The 18,737-nt window shown below is 43.1% G+C and overlaps 1 protein-coding gene across 2 annotated transcripts in view; it reads right to left on the bottom strand.

Annotated features, from left to right (window-relative positions):
• The window catches only part of LOC308103841 (exostosin-1), a gene marked incomplete at both ends in the record, with an annotated part of 287,013 nt that extends 272,572 nt beyond the window's left edge, over positions 1 to 14,441 (bottom strand). Inside the window, 3 exons of one of the 2 annotated variants that reach the window (XM_080454021.1) lie at positions 11,866 to 12,620; positions 14,118 to 14,193; positions 14,338 to 14,441. In XM_080454021.1, the coding sequence (XP_080310147.1) occupies positions 11,866 to 12,620; positions 14,118 to 14,193; positions 14,338 to 14,441 (935 nt within the window). Of the gene's footprint in view, positions 1 to 11,865; positions 12,621 to 14,117 lie in introns of both variants that reach the window. The other variant, XM_080454020.1, reaches the window with a different exon arrangement.
• Between the last annotated feature and the right edge of the window lie 4,296 nt (positions 14,442 to 18,737).

The raw sequence follows: 18,737 nt of genomic DNA, 5'->3' as shown, positions 1-18,737 counted from the left end.
ATACGTTTTCGTGACGATATGTATCGTTTTGAGAAGAAAAAAAATATCGTTTTCAATTTTTTTTTTTTTACAATAATAATAATCAGGCATGCAAACAGCCCCGAGGTGAAAAGGGTGACAACATGTTATTTTTTTTTCGGGTCAGGTGTCACACTATTGCCCTATTTGGATTCAAAACGGCTATTGTAGCTGAAAAGCTACAAGTTCGCATATCTGAATAATGCAAAAACAGAATTATTTGTTTGCATTTGCTTTTTTTCTCCCCCATATATTTTTCATAATAAAAAAAGTGCGTATCGTATCGAAATCGTATCGAAGTTGTGAGCCAAATATCGTATCGTATCGTTTGGTGAAATTACTGTATCGGCACACCCCTAGTGTATACTACTGTAGTTGTGGGGGGACCCAACAAGTATTGTTGAGATGGGAAATCAATCACAGTGAATGAAGACATTATGCTGGCCCTCACTTCTCGCCTGGGAGTTGCAATTGGGGTTAGGTAAAGGGTTAAGGTTAGGAATACAGTGATCAGGATTAAGGTAAGGTAAGGGAATGAATACAATCCTCGCTAGCATAGTTATCAAATGCACACTTGTGTCAGCATTAGCATAAACAGCTGCACATGGCAGTTCACTAGCAAATTCTGTCTCTACACACACTACTGTAGCACCACCTGCTTTACAAGTGATGCTTGTTAATTAAGCTGATCCCACATTGCTGCGTGGTGGGGGGTTGTTGTGAGGCAGGGGGGCTGGGAGCACAGCGGGGCGGGGTGCACTCTGCCTCCACGACAGAAAATATGGACAAAGCAGCAAATTATTTTTATGAGATAACCAGTTGGCCTTTTTGTTTATTCAGGGTTTTTTTTCTCGTAAACAGACAGATAGAGAGGCTTACATCTTTAGTTTGACGAAGACACTTCAAAATAAAGAATTATTATTGTTTTTAATGGTTTTGAAAACATTTCTGTTTTACTAGAGAGAGAGGAAAGTGAAAGGGAATTATTTTTCTTGTTGTTATTGTAAAACAAAACACTGTTCATGGAAAAAGCCGGACATAGCTGATACAAATACAACACTGCACAGTGACTCTCATCTCACACTGGTTATGCCTGTGGTGTTCAGAGGGAGTTTCGTTGTGTGCAAGTACCTGCCTGAGGCTAATGAGAATTGACATTATAAAGAGATGTAGGTTCAGGTTGTTGGTGCACAAGATGTCAGGGCCTGTGTGGACAAAACTTTGCTCTCTTTCTCTGAGTCCTTGCCTGCTCTGACACACCACACACACACACACACACACTTTGTCTTGCAAGCATTCTCTGGCTAATGGCCTCTGTTCCGTATGCTATGCACACACACTAAACAACGTAATCGCTTCACCTTAACAGCTCACCATAACAAGGGGTTGGCCATGATGGCTCGCTCCGTTTTATCACAGCACATAAAAAGCCATACGGCATCAACCTTAACAACCAATGTGTCTGCCAATTCCATATCCTTGATTAAGTACTCGATGATAAAAGAAAACAGCGTTAGTTTGATTTCCTCCACACTGTTTACACTGTAAAATTCTCAGTGTTAATTTAACCTCACGAACCCTGGCTGCCAAATTCTTGGGACGAACATTCTGTGAAAATAGCCGTTCTACAGCTAAGAGATTTGAGGGGGGGAAAGGAGCAGCAGACCAAGTATAAATCCCTGTTTTGTTTTTTTAATCTGTAAACTCAGAATGCATTGTGAGCTTGTAGATTTCCTTTTTCTTTTTTTGAGTTTTTGAGTTTTGAAACATTTCACCTGTAATGACATCCCCAAAATAAAGACACCTGGTTGAAAGTGTTAGCATTTGTATATTGCCTGAAGGATTACTATGTATTTTTTGGCATGTTTCTTTTTTGCATAAAGGAATTGAGTATTCAAACTGACACAGTACGCAATCAACGTGCACTTGCATACAGTATATACACAAATGTGCACAAACCCATGCCAATAGCTTCACTCAAGGCACACACACACGCAATCATGTTATAGCTGAGTAATTGGTTTCTGTAATATGCCATTCTAAACAATTACAGGAGATGGCCAGATGAAGACATGCTGAGATCCTGTTGCATTGTGGGACTGAAGAGGTAAATGGGATCAACCGGGGACACAGACACCCCGAGCAGCACGGAAGGTCCAGTCACTCTGATCGACAAGGAAAACAATGTACCAAACAAACGGCAAATGGAAAGTCATAGAGAGACAATATAGCACTCGCTCGTTTCAGTGACAGAGCGCCTGGTACTGCTTGTGCGGAGCAAAGAGATGTGGGGAGAACGTGATCGATTCGGACCCCAATCCCTTCTGCCACGCGGCGCGCCGAGTGTTTTACGGCCCCTCCGCTTCCTCCTTCTCCTTCTTCTCCCTCTCGTGGCGAAGATGGATGGTAGGCAACATGGGCCGAGCGACCCTGCACCTTCGCTCAGACTCCACCGATCATTGGCGCTCGGCTTATGGGTGACAAATGGCCAGAGAGGGGGAGAGCGAGAGAGAGAGAGAGAGAGAGAGAGAGAGAGAGAGAGAGAGAGAGAGAGAGAGAGAGAGAGGGAGAGAGGGAGAGAGGGAGAGAGAGAGAGAGAGAGAGAGAGAGAGAGAGAGAGAGAGAGAGAGAGAGAGAGTGAGAGGAAAAAACATTGAAACCTTAAAAACAAAAAACATAAAATGATGTAAACGTAGTGAGAGAGGAAGAAAAGCAGCCTGATCACTGGAAATGGAGAGAGGAGGTGGAAACGAGAGAGCCCAGGAAGAGTGAACTAAAACCTGTGATTGAGTCAGATTTTTTTGTTCCCAACTCATTTTACCGTGCCGGGGGCGAAGGAGCGTGATGTACGACCCAGTCACAAGGCCAGCGACCAGTCACACGCCGGAGAAAATGACATCCCACCATCGACCCACCAACATTTTAGACGCTGTTTTCTCCCTCAGACTGATTGCTCTTCCAGCGTGTGGATTTCTTTCCCCATTCCACCATCTTCAGTCATTTCAATACCATTGACGATAACCTTTGGAATAAAACTCTAAACTGATTGATTTAGCTTGCTCCCAATCGCTGATAATTTCCCCCACCATGGCAACATTTTTTCAGCGAATACTGACTGACGCATAAAGCCAGCAGATAGAAATGCCAGAGCACTAAATGCCAATGCATGTCTTGCTTTCACAGACCACAGAAGACCATTAACCTCCATTCACGCTCTTGTAGGCCACCATGGTTGAGTAGAATCCAATCGATACTGCCTCTTTACCAGCACCCGCGCCCATCCCCCCTTCACTAAGACGGTCACCAGTGGTTCCCAAACGGTGTGCATTGGGACACACATTTTTATTGCAATTTATACAACTATATAAAACCTTTATGTTCAGTCATTTCCCAATACAGAGGCAAATTCTTTTGGTTTTTATTTGTCAATAGTAAATAGTAAATTAAATAAATAAATCGTTTAGAGATAAGAATGATAACACAACCTTGAGATTTTTACTGCCCTTTGGTATGAGACATTTCTGGCCGATAACCGATATAATCATTGCTGTTATGGCCAATTTATTTATTTACCGAACAAGTAAAAATGTTCATTCTGAAAAACACATGTAACAGTGTATCTGTAGGTTTAGGTATGTCAGATTATAATCATTTTTTATATTTATTTATATTTAAGACCAATGTATCAATAACAAAAAAGAACATACTGTAAGGACACTAGTGATGCGCGGGCCGACCCGTAGCCCGCAGGTCCCGCAGGTTGAACCGCGGGGCATGCGGGCAGGTTATAGATTACGACGCAATTATCACAGGGGGGGGGGGGGGCGAAGCGGGTCAACCCACGGAAGAAAAAACACACCAAAACACACCTTCTCTCTCTCACGCGGGCGCACTCTCTCTGTCTCTCCCTCCCTCTATCCCCCTCCCTCTCTCTCTCTCTCTCTTTGGAAAGCAATTGAATGGACTTGCTTGTGTTTTTGTTTTGTTTTTTGGCGGGTTGGGTGGCGGGACGGGTCGTTGATTTATATTCATTTTTGCGGGGCGGGTTGGACCTGCCCCACGCATCACTAGGACACCAATAACTCAGATTTAGGGTTAATTTTGAACCCATGTTTAATATAGGTTCCTTATCGATCCCACTATGAATCCTTTTCTATTGTTAGTAGATTATGCAAATGTTAAACATTTTTGGCCTACTATTAAACACAACAGTTTGGCTTTCCAAATATACGCAGACAGAAGGGCAATGTGTGTACTGACACTTTAAAAGCCTCGTGTATACTTCGTCGTACAATGGTAACGCACACCAAACATACCATAGATCTACAAGCTTACAACGTGGAGCAACGCATTGTAAGCTTGTAGCTCGCCAATTTTCGCTGAGCAAGTCCCAGACGTAGATTGAGCCACTTAGCTTGGTACAAACGCGAACAACATGCTGCTGGGGTCATAAATGCAATATTTAGCGCAATTTGCTATCCAACAACTTCTGGATATGTGTGGCTGGCTACCATGTCATATAAAGTAGGGAGGGAAACATCAGAAAAGTACCGTCGACTTGGAAGGTTGTCCGAATACTCTATGTAAAACGGCGTCATGACAGTGCTTCAAATGAGTTATCAGATTGGTAGTGTTGAATGATTTCAAGTGGCGAAGTAATGCGAGGAGGCTCACATAACTTATGTATTAGAAATACGCCCAGACGGCTGACATTACTGCCGTTTTCCTTTTCTCTTTAGCACATAGTGTAGTGTGTTTACTGTTTGTCTAACTGAATCCCGCACTGCTTAATAACAAGGTCAACCCCAGGACTGGAGTCCATACGCACACAGACTACCCCCCACGACACACACTCACACACACACACACACCCCCACACACACACACACACACACACACACACACACACACACACACACACACACACACACACACACACACACACACACACACACACACACACACACACTACTGCAGCAGCTAGGCAGTAGCAATCAATCATCGGTTGTTCAGATTGGGCCCAATTTTAACATCGAACCGATGCTGATTAATCAAAAAATAGCAAACATCGGCCGATTCCTATGTGATTGCCGATATATCGTGTACCACTATTGAAAACCACTATGGTCTATTGAGACCATCGTAAGTTGTGCAGTCGCTGTAGTCTTCTACTTGGATGTGCATTTTTAACCTGGATGCTTTTGCTGCCAATCGAATTTCATTTTGCATTCTCATTTCATTGTATTTATTATACAGGGGGGAAATTACAAAAAAGAAACACAGACTTTACTCAGCAAAATTACTGATTTAGGGCGCGCTCCCACCAAGAGTTGGCTGGCCGCTGTTAAACGCAGGTTGTGCGCGGCCACAGTTTTTTGCAGCCAGCGGATTCTAAAAAACGGGAGTGTCACGGCTGTCACTCACTTTCAGGAGCCTCCCCGTAGCCCGCACCGCCTGTGCCTGCTGCCTTGAGCACCATGTTGCTTCCTGAGTCTTGAGACGTTCCGCCTTCGACTCACCCGATTGGACAGAGGGAGAAAATCAGCGCCTGCCTCCAGCAGTTTTATGCTTAGTCGCGGAGAGCAGATAAACGCAAGGTCTGCGCGACTAGCGGAAAAATCTGCTCTTGCGTGAATCAACGCATTTGCATTGACAATGCATTGGCAGATTCTGCAAACAGCGGCCAGCCAACTCTTGGTGGGAGCGCGCCCTTAGAGAGGGTTCCAGTCCTGCAGTGGCAAATAAAGGGAAGGGTAAAGGAAAAATAAATGGAGAGAATACTGTAGAAGATGCTTGAGAAAAATACGCTCAAGGAGAAAGAAGCAAATGAACAAGAAAAAGAGACTATTAGCCTACAGTAACTGATGCTGAAAAAAAGGTATACAGTACAGAAGCAGTTCCAGTCTGTCGATGCTTTTAAGAGAGGACTAAAGACTTTCCTTTTTAATAAAACATTTGGTTAGCTTTTTAGGTTTCTCCTAGGGTTTCTTTGCCCCCTTGCTTGTTTTTAATTGGGGTTTTTTAAGACCCTCCTTTTTTATTCTGTACTGTAGCACTTTGAGGTTTGTTCAAATGTAAAGTGCAATACAAATGAAATGTATTATTATTATTATTATTATTATTATTATTATTATTATTATTATTATTATTATTATTATTATTATTATTATTATTATTATTACATTTATTATTATTATTATTATTACTCTTATTATTATTATTATTATTATTATTATTATTATTAGAAGAAGAAGAAGAAGAAATGGTGTATAGAGAAAATATGCAAATTTGAGGAAAGCTGGCAAAGTTGATTCTACAATACTATATGGATTAAAAAAAGATACTGAGGTCTTGAATCCCAGCCCCAGCTCCCAAATGTGTGGACAACAGTAGAGCTGTGGTTCTCAAACTATTTTTCAAAGAGAGTGTACAATTACACTCTCTGAGTTACATACCTGTAAGGCTACATTTGGGGGGGTCCCTGGACCCCACTTTGAGAACCACTGAAGTAGAGATGTCAACAAAACACAAGGGAAAACTACAGTACATAGATTTTGTATTTCCCTAAAAGTTTAAACACGAAAGTCAAACAATATATTAAATTAGACAAGTTATTACTCTGCTGGAGACGGATAGTACAAGTTAACAACACTCCGCAGTGTCACTCACAAAAGTTACAAATTACATTTGTAATAACTAGCCTAATTGAATGTCTAATGAAGATAAATGAAAAACTTGGAGATGGCAAAACTTGTACATTTTAATGTTTGCAGCTGAGACTGGGGTTGTTTTTTTCTCCAGAAGATATCTCAAGGGCTCACTTGCACTTCATCAGTTAGGGGTTGGAAATAGAGTTGCACCTCAGGTTACTAAAACCACCGAATCCCCAGAAAGAATACTGAGGACGTGACATTGACACATTGACATTAGACTTCAAAATGATGTAGGCGTATCTCAGTTCATTTCAGTTCAGTTCAGTTTTTTTATTTTCGGATAATGGACATTATGAACAGTAGCCTAGAGAAGTACATTTCACAAAACGCCACTATTTTCCCAGCAGTGTCCAAGAGTCTGAAAAAGGGTTAGGGAGAAGCACTAGGCTTGTCTGGCCCTACCCAGGAGTCTTACATCTCTCGTTTCTTCCTTTTATTTATTTTTTACACAAAGCACGCCTCATGGCGTACTTACATACGTATACATTATTACACATTATACACTCATACCTGCACATGTCCCCATACATGCACCCACACATACACACCTACCCATATTCATACAGGTATGTTTATAGCATTGCTCTGTATGTATATATATATACACATACACCACACACCACCACACACATACAGTACATATATATATATATATATATATATATATATATATATATATATATATATATATATATATATATATATATACAGAGTGACAATGTATCCTACCAATCCTATGCTGACGACACAACGTACCGATAAGGTAATTTGGAGTAACGATACAGTATCGATGCATCGATTTATCCAACTACAGTATATCGATATTTTAACAGCAACATATCGTATTGTGTGACTTTTATCGATCTAAAATCGTATTGCCTTGCAAAGAATCAATTGTATCGATGCTAAGAACTTGTGCCTTGTATTCAGCAATTTTAAAACAAGAGGGGTTTAATTGCTTCACGCTGCGTTCCATATCCATACATAATCTCCAGGCCATTGATGGTTAGAGTGTGTGCTTACATTGTGTGTGTGTGTGTGTGTGTGTGTGTGTGTGTGTGTGTGTGTGTGTGTGTGTGTGTGTGTGTGTGTGTGTGTGTGTGTGTGTGTGTGTGTGTGTGTGTGTGTGCCTGTGCCTGTGTGTGTGTGTGTGTGTGTGTGTGTGTGTGTGTGTGTGTGTGTGTGTGTGTGCGCGTGTGCGGGTGCGGGTGCGGGTACGTGTGTGCGTTGACTGACTGCACACATTGTTCTAGACATTCATTGATTAAAACCGGTGTGAACTTGCTTTGTATTTGAGAGATAATGAAAGATTAACTTGACTTGATTTGAAGTCTTTAAAGACATTCTTTAAGATCTTTAACCAAAGCTTCCCATCAGTCCCACTCCCAAGGACTACATACTAATTTAATGTCACATACATTATTTAATTTATTTGGGCTTTATTACTGACCGTATCTAGTTCTCTGTATGTTTGAAAACTGAGATAAGAAAAATAACAAGAAAATAAAGTGCACTCAAACTATCGACCGCATTGCTACATTTTTAAAATAAGGCCAATTTCCTTGAATACCTGTGCTGCAATTGCTTAAAATGTAGTTATTTTAAACCAATTGAGTGTTCCAACCTCGCTGAGCTCTGCATTTTATTGGTATTTTCTGCCAGCGAGCACTCAGAGAACTCTGTGTGAATGCAAGGCTGTTTTGCGTTATGCTAAATGTATTCACACATAGACATTTGAGGTAAACAAGGGGCTGAATCGTGTGCGACAATGTTTTGTTTCTGATATTCATCATAGTATACCTCCAACATGAGTGATGAAGATGAAACTTGAACAACTGTAAAATGTAGAGCTTTCCAGTACCACCGAAGTTGAAGTTCCATTCAACCCACAGCTGAAGAGCCATCAGAATAAATCTATCTATCAATCTATCAATCTATCAATCTATCAATCTATCAATCTATCAATCTATCAATCTATCAATCCATGTATCTATCTATCTATCTATCTATCTATCTATCTATCTATCTATCTATCTATCTATCTATCTATCTATCTATCTATCTATCTATCTATAACAGAGAACAAAGGAAGAGGACAGAAGACTACGGAACACAACAATAAGGTACCATACTACATTTGAAGAACCTGTCTTTGGACAAATGTGTTCTTGTTCTTAGTTTTACACAATCATGTACAGTATATAGCATTGTAATATACACCCCAGCTGTCTGCTGCTGTTTTGTAAAGGTGTCTTGCCTCTCTGATCAAGACACAGTGAGAGAGAGAGAGAGAGAGAGAGAGAGAGAGAGAGAGAGAGAGAGAGAGAGAGAGAGAAAAAAAAAAGGGAGAAAAGAAAGCAAGAGAGAAAAGAAAGCAAGAGAGAAAGAAAGAGAGAGAAAAGTCTGTGATTAAAGCCCGGCAGGGAATGTGCCGTTTCTGAGGTGAGATGGAAGCTTTAGTACACATGGAACCCAGCGGGGATGCTCTCTTATTAGCTCTCTATCAATACCACTGAGCAGCAGGATGCCCCTCCCTCCCTCTCTCCCTCTCTCTCCCTAACTCTCTCTTTCTCTCTCTCGCTCCCTCCCTCCCCTGGCTGTACTCTCTGTTCCTCACTTATTAACACTCAATCAATAGCACATGCCAGCGGGACACCTCTTTCCCTCTCTCTCTATCTCACACACACACACACACACACACACACACACACACACACACACACACACACACACACACACACACACACGCACACACACACACACACGCACACACGCACACACGCACACTTTCTCTCTGTCTCTCTCTCTTTCTCTCTCTCTCTCTCTCTCTCAGACAGAGCCACCCTCTCTGACTCTCCCGTTCTCCATCCTGTCCCCCTCTCATGTCTCAATGTTTTGAAAGCCGCAGCAAAAACCTCGGGAGCAGACTCCATCGAGCAACTTATCTTGTGCGCCGTAAATTGAGCCATTACGCTGCGATACGGAAAACGTTCTTTAGGGAGACACGCTGGGGATGCAATACAGTGTGGCTCTAATTTGTTCAGCAGCCTGTTATCTGTGTACAGTAGAGCAGCCTGACTGCCATTGGGCTCTGCTCAGCGGGAGGTGAGATTTATATCTATAAACAACCCCCCCCCCTGGTCTCAGCTTAATTCAATTGGAGGCACATTATCGACTGCTGTGGAGCTTGGAGATCCTTGACGGTTTCTCCTGGTTGGGAAGCCTCACTGAGAGATGCCAGTATCGGCTCAACGTAACTCTGTCTAGATGCCGTAACAGACGGCGTCAGTACAACCTCAGATTGAATGTAAAGACTTTAAAGGCCTAATCCGGGATTGTTTTGAATATACATTTGAGTTATGTTCACATACATTCTTAAAGACTTTGATCTTAACCCATTAAGACAGAGGCCTATTCTACAAGATGCCTTCTAAATCAGCAGTTTTTTAAAAAATATATCAGATGTACAAGCTCGCAGCTGTGAGCTTGTATATATGCTATTTTTGAATAGCCAACGAAAAAATCTTAAATGACACAGATGCTTTCCTGGTTTTAATGGGTTAAACCATCATAAATCAAATTACCATAATAGGTCTGTTTTTCTCCAATTTACAAGTCTTCCAAATTAAACAAACCTATTACAGCCCATAAAGTAATGTAAATACAGTTTAAAACATGTATCTGTTCTGTTGTCTATGTTAGTCATATCAAAGGCCCTAGAGAATAAAAACATCTCCACTTTTGTTTACGTTTGTTTCACTGATTTGGCCTTTGAAAACCATTAAGTATATATAATGCAACCTTTTGAGTGAAGCGTTCACTGTATACTGGACGCACCAATGTTCTTTGCATATGAGTGATCACTTAAATCCAGTGCATTTGTAATTGTAACCACTTGAGAGTGGTTTCCTCCATGATGGCAATCTATCCAACTCCATCCAGGGTACCAGTGTTGAATAGTTTGATCATGAAAATGAGTAACCATGTGCCAAGCCACCACATTTCAACTAAACACTTGGATGATTATATCCATAAAAACATGGAGACGTACTTTCTATCCACTTGATCTGTAATCAGCATCTAAATAGTCAAATTGAAATTATGCTATCAGGACGTCCTACACAAATCGTACATTTTCAGAGTAATACCAGTCCAATAGTCACACAGGGTTTGAAATATTGTTTTGGATGGATCTAAAGTGTTTGTTCCTTTGGCTGTCTGAACCTGTATATGAATCTAAAATATGCAACAGATAACTCTACAGCTAACACACTCTGAAAGCGAAAGAGATTTTCCATCTTGTTCCCATCCCTTTCTTCACAACATTGATTTCCTTTCTTTCAACTGTTAGCTCTCTGAGGGGGAAAACATTTTCAAAAGGTGAACTCGTCTCTTTGGCTCAGAATACTTTTCTTCCGACTGACTTGCTGAGCTGACAAAGCTCTCAACAGTTGATGCCTCCGCTGCCTGCAACCCTCTCTGCCTCTGTCACGCACGCACACGCGCACACACACGTACGTACATACACACACACACACACACACACACACACACACACACACACACACACACACACCTTTGTGTGTGAGCGTTGTCCCTGCATAGTACAGCATGGGGCTTGGCAGCAAAGCTCATCTCCCATGGCAATTGAAAAATGTCATAATATACATAGCCAGCCGGCTTCAAAAATGAAAGTGCTTTACTAAACTTTGCTCTGAGCATAGAACCTGACCTGGGTACTGCTCTCTGCACTCTCAGTAACAGGAGAGGTTTAGTGACATTTCAACAGATGTAATAATCAACAGCAGTAACACAACCACTCAGTGTTACCATGAGACAATAACGCAAGGACTCACTTAACTCGCTGCATGCCAGTGTTGCACACCGAAAATTGTCGATTTACGTTTAACGCAACGTGTTGTGAGCTGGTAAATCTGCAATTTTTGGCACAACTACCTATAAATCACCCTTAAGGTATTCTCCTGTGAGCCACATAACATTGCATGAACTGGCAAAGACAGCAAAGATCATAGAAAATCATACAAATTAGGTATGGATGATCAAAGGCAATGCTGTTTAAACCAAGAAAGGCTCAAAAGCAGGAAAGGAGAATAATAAATAAAGGAGATCTTACCGTGAGTATTCTTCATTATCCCTGCCACAGCGGGCGTCCTTGTGTTTCTCCCAGTCCTTGCCGTGCTTACAGGTGGTCAGCAGAATAATATCTTCCCCGTTGTGCATGTGATACAGAGCGTTCCTGGTCTCGGAACCAATACCGGTCAGGTAGCGCTTCCCTTTAAAAACCAGCAAGTACTTCCTGGAAGGCGGCATGTCGTTGAGCGTTAAGTAACCCTTGCCCCCTCCTTTCAGAGGATGATCCTTCGAGAACAGGGGGATGGAAATGTCAAAGTTGGGCCGGAAGTTGCCCACATCCACGCTGGCCTTGGCCAGCATGGCCTGGCCTACCTCAAAGCCCAGGTCCTCCGTGTAGTCTGGCCAGGTGCCAGAGTACAGGTTAAAGATGAGGTGGTTCCTGCCGTCGTTCCAGTTGGGTAGGCTCTGGATGCGAGCGCGCACGTTCTGGGCGTACCGCGCCGACAGCTGGTCCCTGTCCAGAGTGTCCACTGCCAGCACGAACAGGCACGCCCGGGACGGGTCCGTGGTGTGGAAGCGAGACTCCTCAATGGAGGACAGTATTTTCTGATAGGTCTCAGAGATCTCCTCGCCCCGCTGGGGAGGGTAGATGTAGATCTGGAAGCCGTGTTGCTGGCAACGACTGAAGTCGAAGCACGTTTCCATGCGGCAGCGGCGGTTCTTGTAGATGTTGTCACGGATCGCCCGCCGCTCACGGGGCGAGGTGTGCTGGTGGTGGAGCCGAGGACTGTCCTCCTGCGGGAATGAACAATGCCACACACACACACATGCACATGGAGAATGATTAAATATCAATATAAACTGTTCTCTGTGTTACTCTACTGTTCTGTGCTTTCCTGACTGTCAGTAATCAGAGATAAAAAAAAGTATAGATACGTCATAAGCAAACTTCAGATGACTCTTATTGCTGTGGTTACAATAACCAACACATCTTCATTGTCTCCGCCAGGCCGAAGGCTTGGCCGAGACTATGTTTTCGCCCCTGTCTGTCCGTCTGTGCGTGCGTCCGTCTGTCTGTGAAACAATTATAGCGCCACCAGGATGCCGATTTTTTTATACAGTCTTACAGATTTTGTCCAAACATCACGCAAATCGGTACACACTATCTCTAAAGTCATGTGATCGAGACAGATCTGTCTTTTTCATATTTTTCATATTCCATCCTGATTGGCTAAGATTGGCTTCCAAAAACTGCAGGTGAAACTTTGATACTTTCAAAGTGAAACTTTGCAGGCACATCCACACCAGGCCAAGGAAGAATCTCCGGCACCGTTGGCCTGATCGGTGTGAAACTTTGCACGCACACTCCCTGGAGGCCAACTAAGAACCTTTTTTTTTCTCACATTGGCCAGTTATAGCGCCACCAGGAGGCAGAATTTTGCACACATTTTTATTTTATTTTACTCAGATTGGTGTGGTTTTTCACCACGCCAATCGGTACACATTATCTCGCGATCAAGACAGATCTGTCAGATTTGTCATGTTCCATCCTGATTGGCTAAGATTGGATTCCAAAGTTTGCAGGAGTGGCCCGTTTTGTACAAAATGAACCGCAAATCATACAATAAAATGATTTTCCCCTTGGATTACTTGGATCATTACGCAACTCCCCAAATAAGCCACGCCCCTTTTGCACAAAATACCACAAATCATGAATGCAGTGCCAATTGCTGGGAAACTTTCCCAGCAATTGCACGCACATTCCCACTAAGCCAAGGAAGAACCTCCATCCCAAATTCTTCAAACCTCCTCATGGTGGCACTACAACAGCCCACTTCACATTTGGGCCTATAACTTTTGAAACGTAGGTCGTACAATGAAAACAAAAATCCTCTGGATTTGCAATTTATTTGTGCCAGATTACATTTTCTGCCATAGTGCGTTTTCTTCAAAACACACTTTTTGCAACTACTCCTACAGATTCACACAAATTGGTACACATTATCTCTAGGGTCATGTGATCAAGATGTATCAGTCAGATTTTTCAGATCTCATTCCAAATGACTATGACTGCCTTCCAACGTTTTCGGGCCCAGGGGGTAGGCAACCCGGCCTGGAGTTCTTCATATCAAACAACGTGGAGGCCCCCGTGGCTTGATTAATCGCTCTCCCATGTTTGACGTGGAAAGGCGTCATGTTGCTTTGAGTGGAAAAGTCCATTCTGTAATATGTATTTCTACGTTAATCACATTCCAACCCAACCAAGAAAATGGAATTCTCCCTCGGTCCTACCTCCTGTTCTCCGTCCTCCAGGTACGGCTCCAGCGGGTCGGTTGTCTCTGGCCAGCGCCTGGGCTGCCTTGAAGGGCTTCTCAGGGCCTGGGGCTGTGGCTGGGGACGGGGTTGGGGCCAGTAGAGCTCGTGGGTCTGGTCGTGGAGGCGGTGCTCCTGGTAGTAATACTGGTAATCTTGCAGGCGGTGATGGTGGTCCAGCTGGGACTGCAGCTGGTACGATTGCTGCTGCTGGAATTCGCCGATCTGCAGCCCCCACAGGTAGACGAGCAAGAGTACACCGGCCCCCACAGACACAAGCAGGTACCGCTTCTTGGCCTGCATGTGGGCTGCGGGGGGGTGGGTGGGGGAGTGGGGGGGGGGGGAGGCTGGCGCAAGGTGGGACAGAGGAGGACAGAGGAGTAGCAGGGAATGGAGCGGGGCGGGATTGCGCGAAGGAAGTGGACAGGGAGAGAGTCAGAGCAGACAAGGAAAGGGGAAGGGGGAAGGGACAGGTGGGGTGGGGCGGGGGTGGGGATACAGGGAGGCGGGGTGAGGTTTACTCCGCCCGCAGGGCAGCAGGCTCTCTATCCACAGCTCGGCATTTTTTGGACTTGGAGTCACTGGGCGGAAAGAGATGGAAAGCGAGGTCAATGCAACGGATTCACTTACAGCGCACATTTTTGGGACAAATTATTCACAAATACAGGGTGGTGGAGTGGAGTTAATCTGAATGAGTTCCTGTTGGCTCAGTTTCATATGAAGGCCAGAGATGTAGAATATGCTTGCAAATCACTGGGGGGCTAAAGTAGGTCTCAGGGTAACCAATATTAACATTAGTCACAGTGTGTGTGTGTGTGTGTGTGTGTGTGTGTGTGTGTGTGTGTGTGTGTGTGTGTGCGTGCGTGCGTGCGTGCGTGCGTGCGTGCGTGCGTGCGTGCGTGCGTGCGTGCGTGCGTGCGTACGTGCGTGCGTGCGTGCGTGCGTGCGTGCGTGCGTGCGTGTGTTTGCGCGTATGTGCCTGTGCCTGTGTGTGTGTGTGGGTGTGGGTGTGGGTGTGTGTGTGTGTGTGTGTGTGTGTGTGTGTGTGTGTGTGTGTGTGTGTGTGTGTGTGTGTGTGTGTGTGTGTGTGTGTGTGTGTGTGTGTGTGTGTGTGTGTGAGAGAGAGAGACAGACAGACAGACAGACAGATATTACAGATAGAGAGAGAGTGCTCTGCTCTCAGTACTGTGCTGTTTATAAAAGTCTTAGCAATAATAATATTAGCCTACATTTTAATCCATCATAGGCTATATGAAACATTACTGTAGCCTAATGTAAGAGAACTGCAAACAAGCCAGATAGTGATGTACCGTGCATGTTCACATCATGCATACTTTACATTACTTGAGACCATTTTTTTTTTTTTTACATTTTGGACAAAATAGCCAATTGTACAGTGCCCAGATGTCCCTAATGCCCACCTATTGTCAGAACACCTGCTATCTGGAGTCATCAAAATATAGGCTAGGCCTATCGAAATTGTATTTTGATATAGGCTATCCAGATCAATATAGGGTTGTGTGTGGAAACAGTTGCTTTAAAATGTACAATTGTTTGAAGGGCTGATATATTTTATTAAATATTATTAATAATAATAATAATAATAATAACAATTAAAAAAAACTAAAACGTTTCAACCAGTTAAACCACAGCATTGGATTGTGGGGAAAGCTTTTGCTGAAAATAGCTGATCGACAAGCTCACAATGCTGTTGTGTCACATACTCCGGTCGGTTACCCATATGGGGTTTAAGTGCATTGTGACTGAAAAAAAGTCATTTGCCAATTAGCCATAGCCTACCTTTTCACACAGAACACCTGTGGTCCGCGCAGCCAGTGATCCTGACCCTCGGTGTTCTCCCCTCCAGCCGCGCTGCTGGTCTCCGGGTTGGAAACACATTCTCTTCACACACCACAATTCCAATGGAGGACCATCTATTTGTGTTACGGGGTGTAATTAATTAGGCTAACGAAGTCTACGGTCTGTCTGACTCTGTACACAGGAGGCGAGGTGCGCTGTCATCTTCCAAATCACAAAGTTTCCCGCCGAGTGATGAGCGCGCTCCCGCGGACTGAGGCAAAACAAATGATTCTCATTCCGTCTGGAGACTTTTTTTCAGTGGCAGCCCTCTCGGTGATTCTAGATCCACACTCGTGATTTTAGGCTACTTTGCAAAGCACGCGTGATTCACAAATAAAGGCATCGAGTGGGTCTCCGTGCAGTTGAAAGCTCAACCAGTCCTCTCGGGATTCCACGGCAGAATTCCAAACGCATTCATTCTTTAACTCAACATTGTACAAGTAGGCTAATAGCCTACACCCCACTAAGATAAAAGCTAAGAGAGTCCGGGAATCTCGGCGTGTCACTTAAATAAATAACATACACCTGCGTCTCGGGTAAAATCCTGCTGAGTGAGTCCTGTAGCCACACACAGTAATTACTGATTACTCCTGTAATCAATCGCTTCAGGGCCAAATTCAATAAACCAAGATGAAAGCCTCTAGTGATGATAGATGATACTCTGATGAGGCACCACTGTCTACCGCAGCGGTCCCGTAAGCCTCCTCTCTTCACATCCCTCTCCTCCTCCGTGTTCCCCAGCTCCGGCTCCGCTCAGCTGGAGTCTGGATGCGGGCTGCGCCTATTGGCAGAGCAGCCTCGTGGAGCCTGGCAGTGGTGTAAAAGTAACTAAGTACATGTAGTGACTTAAGTACAAATTTGAGGTTTTTTTTTTTTTTACTTTACTGGAGTATTTCTAATTTCAGTACTTTTACTTCTACTACATCTCAGAGGAAAATATTGTAGGCTACTTTTACTACACAACAATTATATGAAAACTTTTGTTAGTTAGCCTACTTTGTAGATTTTGACCTTTTTTGATTTAAAAAACATACAGGCTAACAATTTCAGCCCTATATACATTTCGGGCCATTTGAAATTAGTCGATCTACAAGTTCACAATGCTTGCATGGTGAGCATTGAGCTTGTAGATCTGCTATTTTCAAAAGATTTTTATACATTTAAAAACTTGTGAAACGGCACATTCTGCATGCATAATGATACAATACTTTTGTACTTTTACTCAAGTGAATTTTGAACTTTTACTTTTACTTGCAACAGAGTATTTCTACGTTGCAGTATTGGTACCTTTACTTAAGTAATACATGTGAGTAGCTATACTTTCTCCACCAGCAACAAGAATCCAAGTTTGTGAGGTTGATTCGTAGGCTACTCAGTTCACGACTACGGCCATTATAGTCTAAATGTTAGGGTCCAATGCTGCAAATTAAATATTACAGGCTATATCACAATTATTTTGAATAGGTTCGTTTTGAAAATGTCATTTTAACTTTAAACTTCTCACTGTCTTCCAGTCCAGCGGAGTGCAGACTATTGAGACCTTTACAACTTTTATCAAGCTTCCCCCGACAGTCATTAGTGGGGTTAAAGCAGGTCTATTCAATTAAAGGTAGCTTAATTAAAAGGTTACAGACGTGCGTGCGTGTGTGTGTGTGTGAGAGAGAGAGAGAGAGAGAGAGAGAGAGAGAGAGAGAGAGAGAGAGAGAGAGAGAGAATTATTAATTTAATTAACTACCTAATATGCAAAACTTATATAATTAATATAATGAGGATAGGCTATATTCAGTATATTAGCAGTAAAGCATTTATTGAATTCCCCTAGATTGCTAGGCAAATTATCCCTAGACTACAATTATGCATCAGTTGCAAAGGTTCATCATGTGTCGAACATCGCCATCTTGTGGTACTTGCGCTTGTATTGTAGGCTACTGATACCCAACACTGCTTAACAAGTTAATCAAAAAAGTCACCTCAATAAGCAGACCTAAAACATTATGGAAATAGCAGATCTAAAGCTCACAACGTGTCATGACGCTACGCCTTGTGAGCTTGTAGATCGGCTATTTCCACTATTAATATTTTTAATTATTTAGTGTTTTTTTTAATATGTCAGTCGTATATTTAGGTTATTTGTCATATCTGCCCTGTGCAACTTCAAATCCTAAAAGGCAAGCAGAAATGTATTTTTTTATTCATATTCTCCAATGTTCAATGACAGAAACACAATTAAATCGTTAATCGCAATTCATTCAGTGACAATAATCGTCAGGTAAAATGTCATAATCGTGACAGACAGTGTAGCAGCGTACTAGCGCCTCACCATTCAACACCTCCCGCTGACAGCCGCCGCCCCCAGCTCATAGAAGTTGCTGGTGCAGCGATAAATATTTCTCTCCCCACCCGGATTTACTCCCACGAACACAGCCAATTGTGCTCATAATAGACACACGACCAAGCTGGAGGCACCGCGGACGAATCAAACCCCTAGTTTCCACAGGAACTTAAGACATATTATTTTCCATGAGCCTGCCATGGTGGTGATTATGACTGTCCCTTAAAGGAAGTGTCCCAAGTTCAATCTCCTCAATAGCAGTCATCCTGGTGAAGTGTCCTTGAGCCAGACATTGAACCATACAGTTCTGTACCTGCAACAGAAAGATGAAATGTGAGCAGTGATAGGTGCCTGCATTCCATCTTTTCTGCCAGAAAACGAGGTCATTCTACTTCTTGAAGTATGAA

This window comes from Gymnoscopelus braueri (assembly GCF_963280865.1).
Source record: "Gymnoscopelus braueri genome assembly, chromosome: 16".
Taxonomy (NCBI): Eukaryota; Metazoa; Chordata; class Actinopteri; order Myctophiformes; family Myctophidae; genus Gymnoscopelus; species Gymnoscopelus braueri.
Note: the sequence above shows the minus strand (reverse complement) of the source record. Positions and strands in the feature narration are given on the sequence as shown.